This window comes from Lagopus leucura, unplaced genomic scaffold (genome assembly GCF_019238085.1).
Source record: "Lagopus leucura isolate 7727_CA_CO unplaced genomic scaffold, USGS_WTPT01 Super-Scaffold_100017, whole genome shotgun sequence".
NCBI classification, from domain to species: Eukaryota; Metazoa; Chordata; class Aves; order Galliformes; family Phasianidae; genus Lagopus; species Lagopus leucura.
This window is the reverse complement of record NW_024962271.1, coordinates 787,041-800,628: the sequence shown is the minus strand read 5'-3', so window position 1 is coordinate 800,628 and position 13,588 is coordinate 787,041. Positions and strand designations below refer to the sequence as shown.

The 13,588-nt window shown below is 42.4% G+C and overlaps 1 protein-coding gene across 1 annotated transcript in view; it reads left to right on the top strand.

Moving 5' to 3' along the window:
- The window catches only part of USP10 (ubiquitin specific peptidase 10), a 44,682-nt gene that overhangs the window by 4,946 nt on the left and 26,148 nt on the right, over positions 1 to 13,588 (top strand). The window contains exon 2 of the mRNA XM_042876892.1: positions 11,352 to 11,420. Coding sequence (XP_042732826.1) covers positions 11,352 to 11,420 — 69 coding nt within the window. The remainder of the gene's footprint in view (positions 1 to 11,351; positions 11,421 to 13,588) is intronic.

Here is a 13,588-nt window from a genome sequence, read left to right as displayed (position 1 = left end):
CAGTATTTGAAGGGAGCATATAAACAGGAGGGGGAGCAGCTGTTTGTGAGGGTGGATGGTGACAGGACAAGGGGGAATGGTTTTAAACTGAGACGGGGGAGGTTTAGGTCAGATATTAGGAGGAAGTTTTTCACACACAGGGTGGTGAGGCACTGGCACAGGTTGCCCAAGGAGGCTGTGGATGCCCCATCCCTGCAGGCATTCAAGGCCAGGCTGGATGTGGCTCCGGGCAGCCTGGGCTGCTGGTTGGTGACCCTGCACACAGCAGGGGGTTGGAACTGGATGAGCATTGTGGTCCTCTTCAACCCAGGCTGTTCTGTGATCTATTAATCCTCAGCACACATCACAAAGTCAGGTTCTTTCACCTATAGCTGGGCAATAGGTGGCTTAAATCACAGCAGTGCTGACCAAGTGATTGTGTGAGGCTTCCTGTCAGCAAACACCTCATGGAAAAGCATAACAAAGGTTGACACAAACTGAAGAAAAGCATTCTTAGGTTTTCATGATGGTCACAGAAGTTAGCATGGTATAAACTGAAATTTACAAAGGTGCTTTTGGGAATTTGGCTGTTTGCAGTATTGTTTTTGAATTAATGCATGGTAGTTTTAAGGAAGCGTTGCGTGGTGTTTGTCTCGGGATTTGGTTTGGGAAGAAAGGCACGTGGGTCAACTTTGCTGAATGTAAGGTTAGCATCAAGTGGAAAATCACTTAAGGGTTGGGTAACAGTTTGATACAGTGATTGGGGTTTGGCTTGGAGATGGAAGAGGAGGATGTCCTATCTGTGAAGAGCTAGATAGAGGAACATCTCTAAAGGCTCTGAGAAAAGATGCATTTTAAAAAGTCTTTTTTCAAAGAATTCTGCGCATGGAAGACTTTTTTTCCCCTTTTTGTTTGAACTGAACTGAGCATAGCAGCAGAAATAGCAGTGCTGCATTCCCTCAGTGCAGCAGGCATGTTTTTTTTGTACATTCAAAGCCTGCTGCAGTGATTCACGGGCTGCCTGCATCGCTTCTCCCTACCAAATTTGCAGGCTGGCGGGCTTACAAGTGTAATTTAAAACCCAGAAATCATATATCCTTCGTGCAAAGAGGCAGAGGCTTTTGTCACGAAAATGTTTTGTCTTGTTGGAGTCAGGATTCCTTTATAGGTAGTGTAGCAACATGTTTCCCAGTGGTCTTACAGCGTCAAGGTAATGTTAGCAGTGTTGTGGGTGCTCAGTAGCTTTGCCATATGCACATAGCTATCTCAGTGGGGACCTCTATATAGTTTGCTCTTTAGACTGTTGCAAAAACACACGTGTTTGAGGTTGGCTTAAAACCAGCTGATATTAGCAGCAAAGAGCCCCGAGATGCAGAGTGGATCCCTGCTGTCACGTGGCAGGAGCGAGCCCTTCGCTCACACTGACCTCTGTGCAAAGGCAGTGCTCAGCGCTGTGGTGCCAAATGTGGGATCCTCTCTCCTGGTTTTCTGCCGAAGTTCCTGCAGCACCTGCTGCGTGGTTGGTCAGGATCACATGAGTTTTAAAGGGGGAAATGAATTCAGTGCTAACTCTCTTGACAGAGTGGGAGTAGGGGAACTGCTGGCAGGAACAAAGGGGAGGTGGAGGTGAGATACAGACCTTCTTGTATCTTGCTGCAAGAATTGGGATGGGTGAAGAGGCAGATGGAAAACACCGCGTGGCTTAAAGGTAGCAATAGACAATTAGTTTGATTATACTCGATGTTTTTGGACCATGGTGTGATAAAAGGAGAGGGGAAATAGAGCAGAGAGGGAGAAAGAGTCATGGTCAGCACAAGCTAATGGCTGAATTGTAAGAGCAATCTATTTCTCTTGAGTTCAGTCAACCTTGGTCTACCCATTGAATCATATGGTCTCTAATAATAGCTGGTTGTTACTAAAGAAAGAACTGCTGTAACTGTCCATAAAACATGGAAAACCTCAATTGCTGTTCTTTTGCTGCCTTCAGGATACAAAACCAAAGCTGCCACTGTTCAAAAGGTTCTATGGAACGCAGTAGTTAATGGTTATAAAAAACAAAGTCAACGACAACTTATTTAGGCAATTCTCTGTGTTCATTTTCTTGGCTATAAGCTGTGATCACAGGCTGTGGTCCCTTCACAGGTTAAGCTTCTGTGAATTGCAGATAATGAAAGGTCCTCATGAAAATGAGACAAGAAGGCGTTTGTAAAACTGTTTGCACTGTTAATATACTTCAGTAGTGAGATACATAAAGTTATCATCCTGCATTTGCAACTGGCAAAGAATGTTGGCACGGCAGAATCCTAAAAAAGGTGAAAGAGGAATTGTCAGCTTTCAGAGCAGAAATAAAGCTGTTGGCTTTGCCCATGTTGACAAGTTGGCATTGTCAGGCTTTTGAATTTTACCCATGTCCCAAGCATCACACTGCATTGAGGTAGTCACTCTTGTTGCTGTGTATCAGAAGGGACTGCAAAGGGCAGAGCTGGTGTTTCAAAATGGTCTTAAAATGGGGTGGATGGGGGTGATGGGTGTGTATTAGACTTAGAGCTAACGATTGTCATGTAAAGGCCATTATTTGCCATAACTGCATCCTTAAAATAGAGATCTCTCAGACTTTTCATCGGCACTGACTCCTGGAATGAGGAGGGCAGTTGTGCATGATGTTTTTAACGTGCTTTGTGGTGCTGCTGGTAATGGCTGGTACTGTGCTTGGAGCCTGTGCTGGGCTGGGGAGATCCCACTGCTGCCTTAAGCAGCTTGTGGCTGTTTGCTGGGCTGCCTTCAGTGTGGGCATGGATTCCCATGACAGCATGACTTCAGTTAGTCTGAATTCTGAGTTTTGTAGCTTAAAATCTTCAGGCTTAGCTGAGAGCTGAGGTGTTTAATAGCAGTTTGCTTTGCGTGCCAATTTTTTTTTTATTACTGTTTGTGCTTCAAATTCATTTTATGACGGCCCTTAAAAAATGCCTGTGATTAGCGCACAAAAGCTTATTATGTTATCTTTGAAGGCTGCCTTCAAGTCTCAGAAACCAACACACTGATCTGCTCACTGAGAAGCCAAATTGCAGTATTTGATAATGGTAGCCCAGTAATTCGAAACTTGGTTTGTATTTTCTGTCTGTATTTACGAAACAGCCTATTCAGACAGTAGCTGAGTGCCTGGTTGTATTTACTGAATGCTTTTATGATTTCCAAGCATTGTTTTTTACTGCATTTGGCACTGAGGAAGTCAGTGTATACTCACGTTAGTGCATTCTTTCTAAAACTGCTTAAATTGATGCTGTTGGGAAGCAGAAAGTACGATAAATGCACAGTGTGCAAGTTGCAGTGTGAGGGTTGGGCTTCGTGCTGCTGGGCTGCTCCAGCACTGCTGATCAGGTGGCACCCGCTGCTCTTCTTGTGGGGTTCCTGAAAGTGTTTCACCTCCTTTGGAGTGCTGGGGAGAGGATGGAGATGCTGAGGTTGCAGAGGTGAGGGCCTGAGCAGGGCTGTGGGGGTGCTGGGTTGGTGTTCTGCTCATTTGTGCAAAAGGGAAGCTGGGCGCTACAAGGAGACCTCATGTAAGGGAAGATGTGATGCTACATCACAGCCAGTGATGTTCTTTTGATACAAGCTACCTAAAAATGGTTTTAATATCAACAGTGTTATTATCACTCACTAAAACTGCTGCCATAGTCGCACCCACTGGATAAAAAAAAAAAATCCAGTTTTCAAGGCTGCCATTTAAAAATAAGGCTGTTTCACATCCCTATAATCCGTGATTTAGTTGTAGCGTTATATTAGTCTGTGAATTTGTTTTAACAACTGTCTTGTATATAAAATTGTGCTGCAAGTACTTAAGCAGTTAAACCGTCCCTGAAGGAGGTGGCACACTCATGGTGTCCCAGTTTTCTTTTTAACTTTGGTACCCCTGCAGAATAGAAGTTGCTGCCATGGGCAGTGCTGCATTCTCTCAGGTTTCTGCCTGCCACTGCTCGCATGTCAGGATGGGAGAGGAGATGGATGGCTGCATGTGTACTGAGAATCAAAACAATAGTAGTGTCTTCAGTTTCTGTCTGCCAGCAGCACATTTGTCACCTGATGAGCTGATGGAAGGGACCTGGGCTCCTGCAGAGAGACAACAGAGTAAGAACCTCTCTGCTCAATTACTGTCTAATGTCAACAGTTAGAGAGCTTAAAAACACTGGAGAGGTAACATTTTTAATGTGGTTAGGCATGTTTTACTTTAATAAACACCTTGTGTCATTTACTGATTATTATTTTTTTTTTCCCTCCACATTGCTGTTTCATTTTCAGCTGTTTCCCTGTAAGGTTACAACCTGTTTTTGGCATTGTGCAGCTGCAGAGGGCAAAAATGTCACTCCTTGCTCCCAACCTCTTGGGTCTTCTACTTTGTACAGGCTCCTCACCTCTGATCCCGATCCCCAGTACGAAGAAACAGCCTGGATAGCTTTCTCTGGCTGAGGAGAATCATCTTGCTGATCTGTTCAGTGTGTGCCAGGGCTGGCTCAGGAGAAAAGGTTGGATTGGGATTGTGGCAAGTGGAAGAGGAGAGCAAAAGCTGTGCCTATGGAGAATGCAGTGCAGCAGATGGTACTTGGTTTTGATGGTCAGGCAGTGCTTTCTCTTACTGCCACTGTTAAACGCGTGGTGCCTTGCCAGGTAGTTACCCCTATGTGGGCTCAGTATCATTAGCTTCTGCGTTGTCTACTGTCTTATTTTTGGTGGCCAGTGTGGTTTTGGTTGGACTTTGCATGGCGTGTGTAGGTTCATATTAAACTTCCCAGGTGAAGTCTCACAGAACCACAGTTGCAAGTGCTCAGCATCACAGCCTGCATCACTGAATGCTATGTCAGGCCTTTAGAGGAGTCCCAGCAGCCTTGCTGGGTGGGCTCAGTTCCCTTCTGAAATGCTAATCTGTGTTGCTTGTCAGGTTAGAGTCCAGACAGCTAATTTTTACCTTGCCTAATCTTAGCCACCTTAAATCCTACCTTGAGTAATTGCTTGTGAAAAGCGTTGTGTGGGTGACTTGTTCAGTTCTGCTGCTGTTGAGGATAGGTTGTAGTTTTCCACCACAGCAGTTATGAAGAAGCTGTCCATTCTTTTCCCACAGTTCTTTATTTCCCTGTGTGTTTTTTAGCTTGCTTGACAAATTGGAAGAGCAGTGCCTGGTATAACATCATCCCCTGGGATGAGTCCGTATCGATCCTGTGAAGTATTATTCCTTTGAGAAGATGTGAACGGTAGAAATGAGCAAAGAATGTATTGAATGCACACAAATGAGTAGGACTCAAGATACAACCTGTCTTCGTTTTTATGCAGCTTTGCATTTGAGCACTCTATTTGAGAAGTGTAACCTTTTGGTGTAATTTCCTTACCTTAAATAATAGTGTGCCACTGGAGTCCTACTGGTAGTGTTCACAAGGTTAGCACCTGTAACTGCACTGTAAAGGGCATCGGCTGTTTGAGCTCATAGAGCAATTCACAAGAGAAGGAAGCACGAGCTGAGATGCAGGCTGCTGTGGTTGGGTTACAGGCACTTCTGACAGTCATGCATTTGTGCAGTTCCAGAGTTTTGGGTGATACTTCAGCTTTCGGAGAGGAGAATTTCTGACAGGCACAGATGAGTTCTTTCCATTCTTCTTCTGTGCTGTCCCCACTGGTAACTTCTGATCCTGTGATCCATTTAACACTTGTTTCCTCCTTCTTGGCCTCATCAAGCCAATTGTAATCTCCTTAAACCACTTCAAAATGTGCTTATATTCAAACACGTTTAATTTCATAAAACTAGGGAGATTTTCCTCCCATATCTCTACCTTCTTTTAAAATTACTTAGTAACCTTAACAACCTTGCCCAAGTTTAGAGGTATCGAGTGTTTGGTTTTTTTCTTCTTATTTCAAATTGCAAGTTTGAAGGATAAGAGTTGCCTACGAGGTAAGAGCAGGTACAGTAAGCACAGAAGAAGAAAAACTTTCTGCTGCCTGGGTGCTGTCAAGCACCTTTGATGCTGGCTGGCTAGCAGCCCTTCCAGGGTAGCCTGCCTTTGTTCTGGTAGCCACGGGCACCCTGCCTTGCCTGGCTTGGAATGTGCTGCTTCCTCCATGCTACAAACTTAAGCTGGTAGGAGGGAGAGCACACGTGCTGCTTGTTCTTCCACAAGTGGAAAGAAGCTTGCTGGAAATGATCCTTCCAAATATCTCAGTTGCTAAAATACCTGCTGAATAAAGCTTTTGTAAACTTCAGGGAAATACCAATTTATATCGTATGTCTGGAATTTGGGTGGGCTTGTGTGAGCTGTTCAAAGACAGTTTGCTATTTAATGTGGCCAAAACATCATTCTCCAGATGTAAAACCAATTTTACTGTGCGCTCAGAGCTTCGTTCTGCTGTAGGTATCTTGCACAAAGGTTACAGCCTTAATGATTACAGTCTGGCAGAGAAGAACAAGGGCTAACACTGAGGCATTTCTGCTGGGAAATATTAGATAAAATTAGTAAGAGATTGTTTTGACTGTCTCACAAGAAAATAGTAGTTAGGCTGGCTGTGTTCTAGAACAACTTCATGTTCCAGCTTCACTTTGCAGTGCTTGTTGTGCTGTAGTAAATCAGATTATTTTTTGTTTTCATTATTGGAAAAGTTCAGAATTTGCATGCTCGTGCAGTAACATGTTTAGTGCAAGCAGAGCATTGGACTCAGTGTCTGCTAATTGCTAGCAACCAGCTTGGAGCTGGTGTCACAAAGGAAGAGCTCTGTGAAGCTATAGCTCTCCTGTCACTGGGTGATTGCTTTGGGTTTCCAAGTAAATGATAAAAGTGCATTGCTCTCATTAAAAACAAAATCTTCACCTCTGTTCTAGCATTACTTAAAAAGTAAAGTAGTGGCTGTTGGTTTGGAGCTGCCTCCTTCTTTGCAGAAGGAAATCTCCAGAGGGAAAAGCTGTGAATGAGAAATATGGAGGTGGCATTGCTGAAACTGCCCTGCTTTGGAGGATGGAAGATAATGAGTCTTCCCATGGGTGTGGAGGGTATGCTGCTCTCATAAAGTAAATGATGTCTGTGTAAGGTGATGGGATGATTTTTATTCTACTCCACCTTTCCCTCCCTAACTATTGCCGGCTTCTTCAAGCTAGTTACTCTTTGTGGCAGCTGCTGTTTGTTTGAAATGGAAGAATTCCAGTAAATACCTTCTTTTTGGTAACAAAAAGAGGAGAGTACATAACAGAATTGGTTTTGGTATAAGGTGACAGACTTTTGGCAGGTATCTTTATGATTATTGATTAGTGCACTGTTCTCACTTAAAATGGTACATGGTTGATGAAAGCTAGTGGTAATGGAAGGGCACAGCCTGCTCTGCTTTTGTGCATATTTGAAATAGAGTCTTCATGGTAAATTGGTCTGCTTGTGTTCATACTAGGCAGAGGTGTGTGTGAAAAATGCCATACTTCCTTTAGCTGTAGGAGTTCTGTAATAAGATCCAAGAAATCCTAACTGACAAAAAAGGGAGAGCAGAGTCATGCAGTGTTGGCATTCTTATTTATTTATTTTGTTAAGCCTGTGATTGCTTAAATGGAAGGAAGGCAGAGTTGCACTGACTCATGGTCTGTGCTGACCTACATTTACCTAGCTCAGATCTGTCTCCAGGCACTGCCTGCATTTGTTCATGTTCTAGTTCCAAGCTCCAGGCTAGTGATAAAGGTCTCAAAGCTGGGCTAAGTTTGCTCACAATTCATTGGGTTTTCAACTGTTAAAAGCATTTATGTGCTTGGGGGGCGCCCCCCCCCCACACCCCACCTTATTTCTGTAGTTCTTTTTTACAAAAATGGACAATTTAATATTTAGTAGTTTGGGGGTTTTTTTGTTCAGTCTTTCTAGAGGATAGCATAGCATTTTTCTTTCCAGAAACTTATCTGCCTAAAATACTGCTGTTTTGGCTGTGATACAGCCGTGAAGACAGCCAGTGGTCGATCTCAGCTCCTGGATATGGGAGCTTGCCCATTTTGTGTTGTGCTTTTTAAGCACCTTAGCAATATGTTGCATGGGGTTTGAAAGATCAGAAGGCTTCGTGTCAAGCAAGCGATGGTCCATGTGCTAAGGTAAGACTTAATGGATTTCAGCCTCAAAAGGAAGGAAAGCTGAAGAAAGGTTGTTTTTTCCTTTTCAAGGAAACTTGACCAAGTGTGAAGTAAAGGGTGTGAGAGAAGCACTTTATGTACTGCTGGGACAGCTTTAAGATTTAAGAGTATTTTCTCTACTGATGACACCCAGGTGTGCTCATACACGCAGCTTTCTGTTGCCAGCACTGTCTGCAGGGGTCAATTCCTTCCTCTACTCCAGCTTATCCTGAGAACTTCCACAAAACAGACTTAGTCTTAAAGACATATTCGTGAGCAAATTGTGTAGTTCGTGGTATACGTGAAATAGCTGAATAGTTTATGTGTATGTGAACTAGTCTTTACTCGTTATGCCTTCTGCTTAGATAGAGTTGAATTATTTCTTGCCACCAGCAAGTAAAAACTGCATTTATTATTATTTTTTTTTACTCCAGTGGAGAAGCAGTTGAAGTGGGAGCGTTTGCAATTGGAAAACTAATTTGACTGCAAGATCTGAAGCTGTTGGTTATCAGATGAAAGCCAATTCAGTGCTGCTTGAAAGCAAGAGTTGACACTTCATTTTCCTAGCTTTCTTATTGCACAGGTGATGCCAAGATAATGATGCATGAGCAGTGCTATTTCTACCTGCTTTTCTAGGACAAGAGCTGTGTAATGTGTTCCTCTAGAGAGGGTTCATGTGGCTGTGCTGGAACAGCAGCAGAGATTGCATTGCAGGCAGGGGGTAACATTTTGGAAGTGCTTAAGGGAGAGCACAGCAAAAATACCCAACAGTCCACATGGAAAGAGCTTGCAGGTCAGGCACTGTGATCCTTTGGGGTCCTCCGAGAGTATTTTTCCCCTTGTTGCAATGAGTTGTGTTTCTGCTGCTTTTGTTTGCTTAGTTAAGATGTTGATTAGTTATGGTAGAGCTGGAAAAGTGCTTCTGCTTTTATTACTGTGCTATGGAAAACGAATTTTTTTGGTGAGGATTTATTTGGTTAATTGTCATTCTGTAATTTGTGGTACAAACACAGGCAGTTAGCATTGAGGATTTAAAGATGATGTCATTGATGGAACTCTTTGTTCAAAATAGCATAAAATTTGCTGGAATGCAGACATATTTCACACTATTGTAACCAAATTATAGGGATCAATTTAAAAGAGCATTTCAGTTTTATTGTCGATTTTATTGGTGTTTCAAATGACTGTTAAGAAATCCTGGGGGTGTTGCTGTGAAAGAAGTGTTTGACAGAACTTTGGGAGGCATGTACTTGACACAGGGGAATTCAATCCCTGCCAGCTTCACTGGGCTCATCCAGTACTCTCAGCTTGTAGGAAAGAAAAAAGTACACTGGGAAAGTGGTAGACACTGCTTTTGAAAGAAACTGCATCTGCAGTGTGTTTGTGTAATGTTCTAATGTGTCACAATTATAGTTAAGAGGGAGGCAAAGGGAAGGGTCTCTTTATATTGTGATAACAGGAGCTCAGAACTCCAGTTGTATCTGATTCTGGTGTGTTAGCAGCTTTTTTATATTACATATCATGTTTTGAGTTTAGTTCTGGACCTTTAATTACAACATTTGGATAGGTTTAATAACGTATGTGTCTGGCATATGGTCAGATTTGGTTGCAGTTGTGAATTGCAAAATGGAACGGATCATCAGTACTCCCCAGGTTTACTGCCTTGTTTTTCCATTCTAGGAAGAGGTCTGAAAGCAGTGGAAAGGTGATAGAGGTGGATTTGTTTCTCCCAAGAGTTCCCCAAAGTCTCCTCTTCTTCAGCCCCCTGCAGGAGAGCCTGTTGTTTTCCATCTACTTTTCTATTATTAGCTACAGGTGGAAGATAGTTGAAATTCATAATTTGAGAGTATTTTCACACTGTTGTTTATCTGTGGCAGAAATGGAGCTCGCTGCCAGGCTTTCGAGTTATTTGAAGGATCCTTGAGTGCTCTTAATGCCAAGTTGATGGTTGTTCTTTAAAGGTGGATAATCTGGAGAGCAGCAGGAGACATGCAATGCGAAATACGTACTGCTGGAAAGAGAGAGGATTGCTTCTTGGGAGCTGGAGCAGGAAGCTTGTGCGTAGGTTGCAGGGTAGTTGGAAGGTAGATCAGATTTAACTCTGAATTAAGCCTCTTGGGGATTATGTATCTTCAAATGTAGGTCTAGGGCCAACATTACAATAGGAAATTTTCACAACTCTGTGATGGCATGACAGAGCTTTATTCCCAAATCCGGTGTTTGTAGAAGACCAGGCTCTCCTCCAAGCATTATTCCTGCTCTACCTTGTGAGTTGCCATTGACATCATTGATTGCTGCCTGGCATGCTCTGCAAGCTGATGCCCATGTTTGTCAGGGGGTGTAGATTTATTGATTTCTGAGAAACACAAGTGCTTAACTGTAACTGGCTGTAATTTTCAGGTTGGATGTCAGGGGGGAAGTTCTTTACTATGAGTGTGGTGAGGTGTTGGAACAGGCTGCCCAGAAAGGCTGTGGATGCCTCATCCCTAGTGGTGGTCAAGGCCAGGTTGGATGGGGCCCTGGGCAGCCTGGTCTGGTGTATGAAATGTGGAGGTTGGTGGTCCTGCCTGTGTCTGGGGGGTTGGAGCTTCGTGATCCTTGAGGTCCCTTCCAACCTGGGCCGTTCTGTGATTCTATGTGAATTCTGCTTGGAAGCAAGCTTAATTTTTGTCCTAAAAAGAAATTTTGTGAATTTCTTGGAGTAATGAAGTTTAGCTTTTCACTACTGTAATCTTGTAATTTTGGGAGTATTTTTACATTACCATGCGTATTTTGGTTTATGTAGTATCCATAGTAATATATGTGGATAAGAAAGCAAGATCCCGTCTCATCTCCACGTGACTCTTTCATCAAAACTTCTCTCAGTAGTAGTATTGCTCAGGGAAGTGATGTGTAGTTATCTGTGCTGTTCTAGAAGGTAAAACTGATGGTGTGTGGGGCTTATGTGAGCTGACACCACTCCAGTGTCTCACTTGTTTGCTGGTTTAGAATTGGTCACGGGTTGCGCTGGAGCTCATGCTGTGGCTGCCTCTCTTGTCTGAAGGAAAATGCAGTGTGTAGAGTTTTGGTGGCTGAAATAGTTTGCTAAAGACTTAGGGAGAGTGAGGGCTGGGATGCAAACAGGTACGTTTCTGGCTTTCAACATACGAGCCATTCTGTTTGCCAGTATCTTAAAATACAGGGTACTTTACTATGAGTATACGAATTGCACAGAATGTAAGTCCTTCTTTAACAAAAATCTTTTTTTCTCTTTCATTTGTAGTATATTTTTGGGGAGTTCAGCCCTGATGAGTTTAATCAGTTCTTTGTGACTCCACGTTGCTCTGTTGAGGTAAGATCTACTTTTCCTTACCAACATTTTAAAGCTGCACCTCTTGGCATATATTTGAAATATAACTATGCAGTTTTTGTCATTCTCTTAGCTTGCTAATTTACACACTGAAGGTATCGAACAGAAGTCTTCATGTATGAGGATGTTAAGTCAATTTTTGGAAATAAGAAATGGATTATTCTGCCTTCTTCCTGTCATCTTTCAGAGCTGCAGTAGCTGACGTTGTAGCGATAAGATGTGGAAAATGAGTTATTCATCCCTACCATCCCTATTATCTCCATTTAATTGCCTTTTTCTTTCCTATTTCTTAAGAGGTGAATGTAGGTAATTTCAGCAGTGTTCTTAGTTGTGAGTAAGGTGAGCTTCTAAATCTTTTGAGCCTTTTGAAGCTGTTTTTTGTGTGTTTTAAGTATTTTCAAAAGGAACTCTAATTATCAAACCTACTCTAAAAACAGAAGGGCTGGGCATGAGATCTGAGAAATGAGAATGTGTAACTGGTGTAGTGTACCTCTATCAGCAATAAAGATGCTTAGAGACTGTAGGCAGTGGGTCAGAAATTGAGAGATAACTTCTACTTGCCTTTAGGGATATTTTTGTATCTTCTGTGGGAGATGGGAAGCAGTGTAGAACAGATTTTCAGGTAAAATGTTTCTTCTGGTTTTTATTACTGTTTCCTCTCCATTAAATACAGTAACAGCAGCGTGATGCTTGTGTCACACAGCAGGTATCCTAACGTGAAAGTGTTGGATTTCAGCTTCTTTAAAGCTACGCTCACAAAGTATGTTGAGGAAGCATGAACCTTCAGTGTAAAACGAAGCAGGACTGCTTCAAATACCTGTCTCAAGAGCGAACACTGCTTGCTGGTTAGCTGTCAAAAACAAAAACTGATGAACAATGTTCCTTAAATTTGTCCTTGATCTGGTTCACTTCAATGTTTTAATTATCTGGATGATGGAAAAGAAGAGCTAGATTATAAAACTGAGGTTGTATTTGACATAAATTCTGTTTGAGGACAGTGCCAGCCCTGGGAGTCCCAGCACCTGTTGGTGCTGGTGTCCTTCTGAAGTCCCTTACTTACCTATTGTCGGAGGCGAGAGACTAATTAAAGCTAAAAGTTGTCTGTAATTCTCTTCTGAGGTAACTTTTTGAACATATGTTCTCTCAGATATCAGTTGGTTGAATTTATCCAGATGACCCAGTTGCATGAAACAAGTAAACTCAGAAATCTCTTCTGTACACGTGGTGGTGATTAACCAGGTGTATATAGTGACCAGGAGGTGGGCTATTGTATTTTTTTAGTCTTTTTTTTTCCCACTTGCTATTTTAGTAAGCCATTGGAATCAGAAAAAGGAATGGATTACAAGTTTCATTGTGGACTGAGGAGTGTAGATTTAAATGGTAGTTTTTTTTTCTTAAATGTAAAAATACATATAATCTCTGTTCAGTGCTAATTTAGATAATAGATTCTTAACAGCTTGGAGCCTCTCTTCCATTTTGATTTTTGATGTGGAAATTTGATGTACTGATAAGATGTTCTGTTGTTTACAGGTGGATTTTACAATATACGTCCTTGTTAAGTGCATTGCTAATAATGTAGTTATATAAGTATTTTCTAGCTAGCTCTGATAAACCATTGTCCACAGTGCTTTAAATAGGTAGCATGTAAGGATTTTTAGTTCTGTGGAAGCAAAGACTTCACTGGATGCCCTTGAAACTTGTTGTACTGTTAGATCAATATTACAGCCCCATCAAACTGCCTGATGTCTCCCACTGGAGAAGGAGTTCAGCTGTTCTCCAGGCAGCTGTGGGGCTGCTATGTAGCAGTGGCAACCAGTGTGTGGCAGGCACAAGAGAAGGAAGGCATCCACCTGCTGGGGAAGACTAGGGAGAGGCAGTGGAGGAATTAGAAATTGCCCACCTCTGATTATACAATAGAAAAGGTTCTATCAATCTTTAAGTCCCTAAAACGGTGCCAGTGTTTTATACTGGAGTAGTTTACAATCCAGATGGTTTCTGTGTGCTGGGATTATGTTCTGCTTAGATTGATCGTCAGAAGTACTTGTTTTTGTTAAATGTAATTACTTCAATGTTAGGTAGAATGTTACCCTTGAAGCATTTCAGCTAGTAGCTGAACCAGGTCAAGAGTCAGAAGGTATTCACACCTAAAC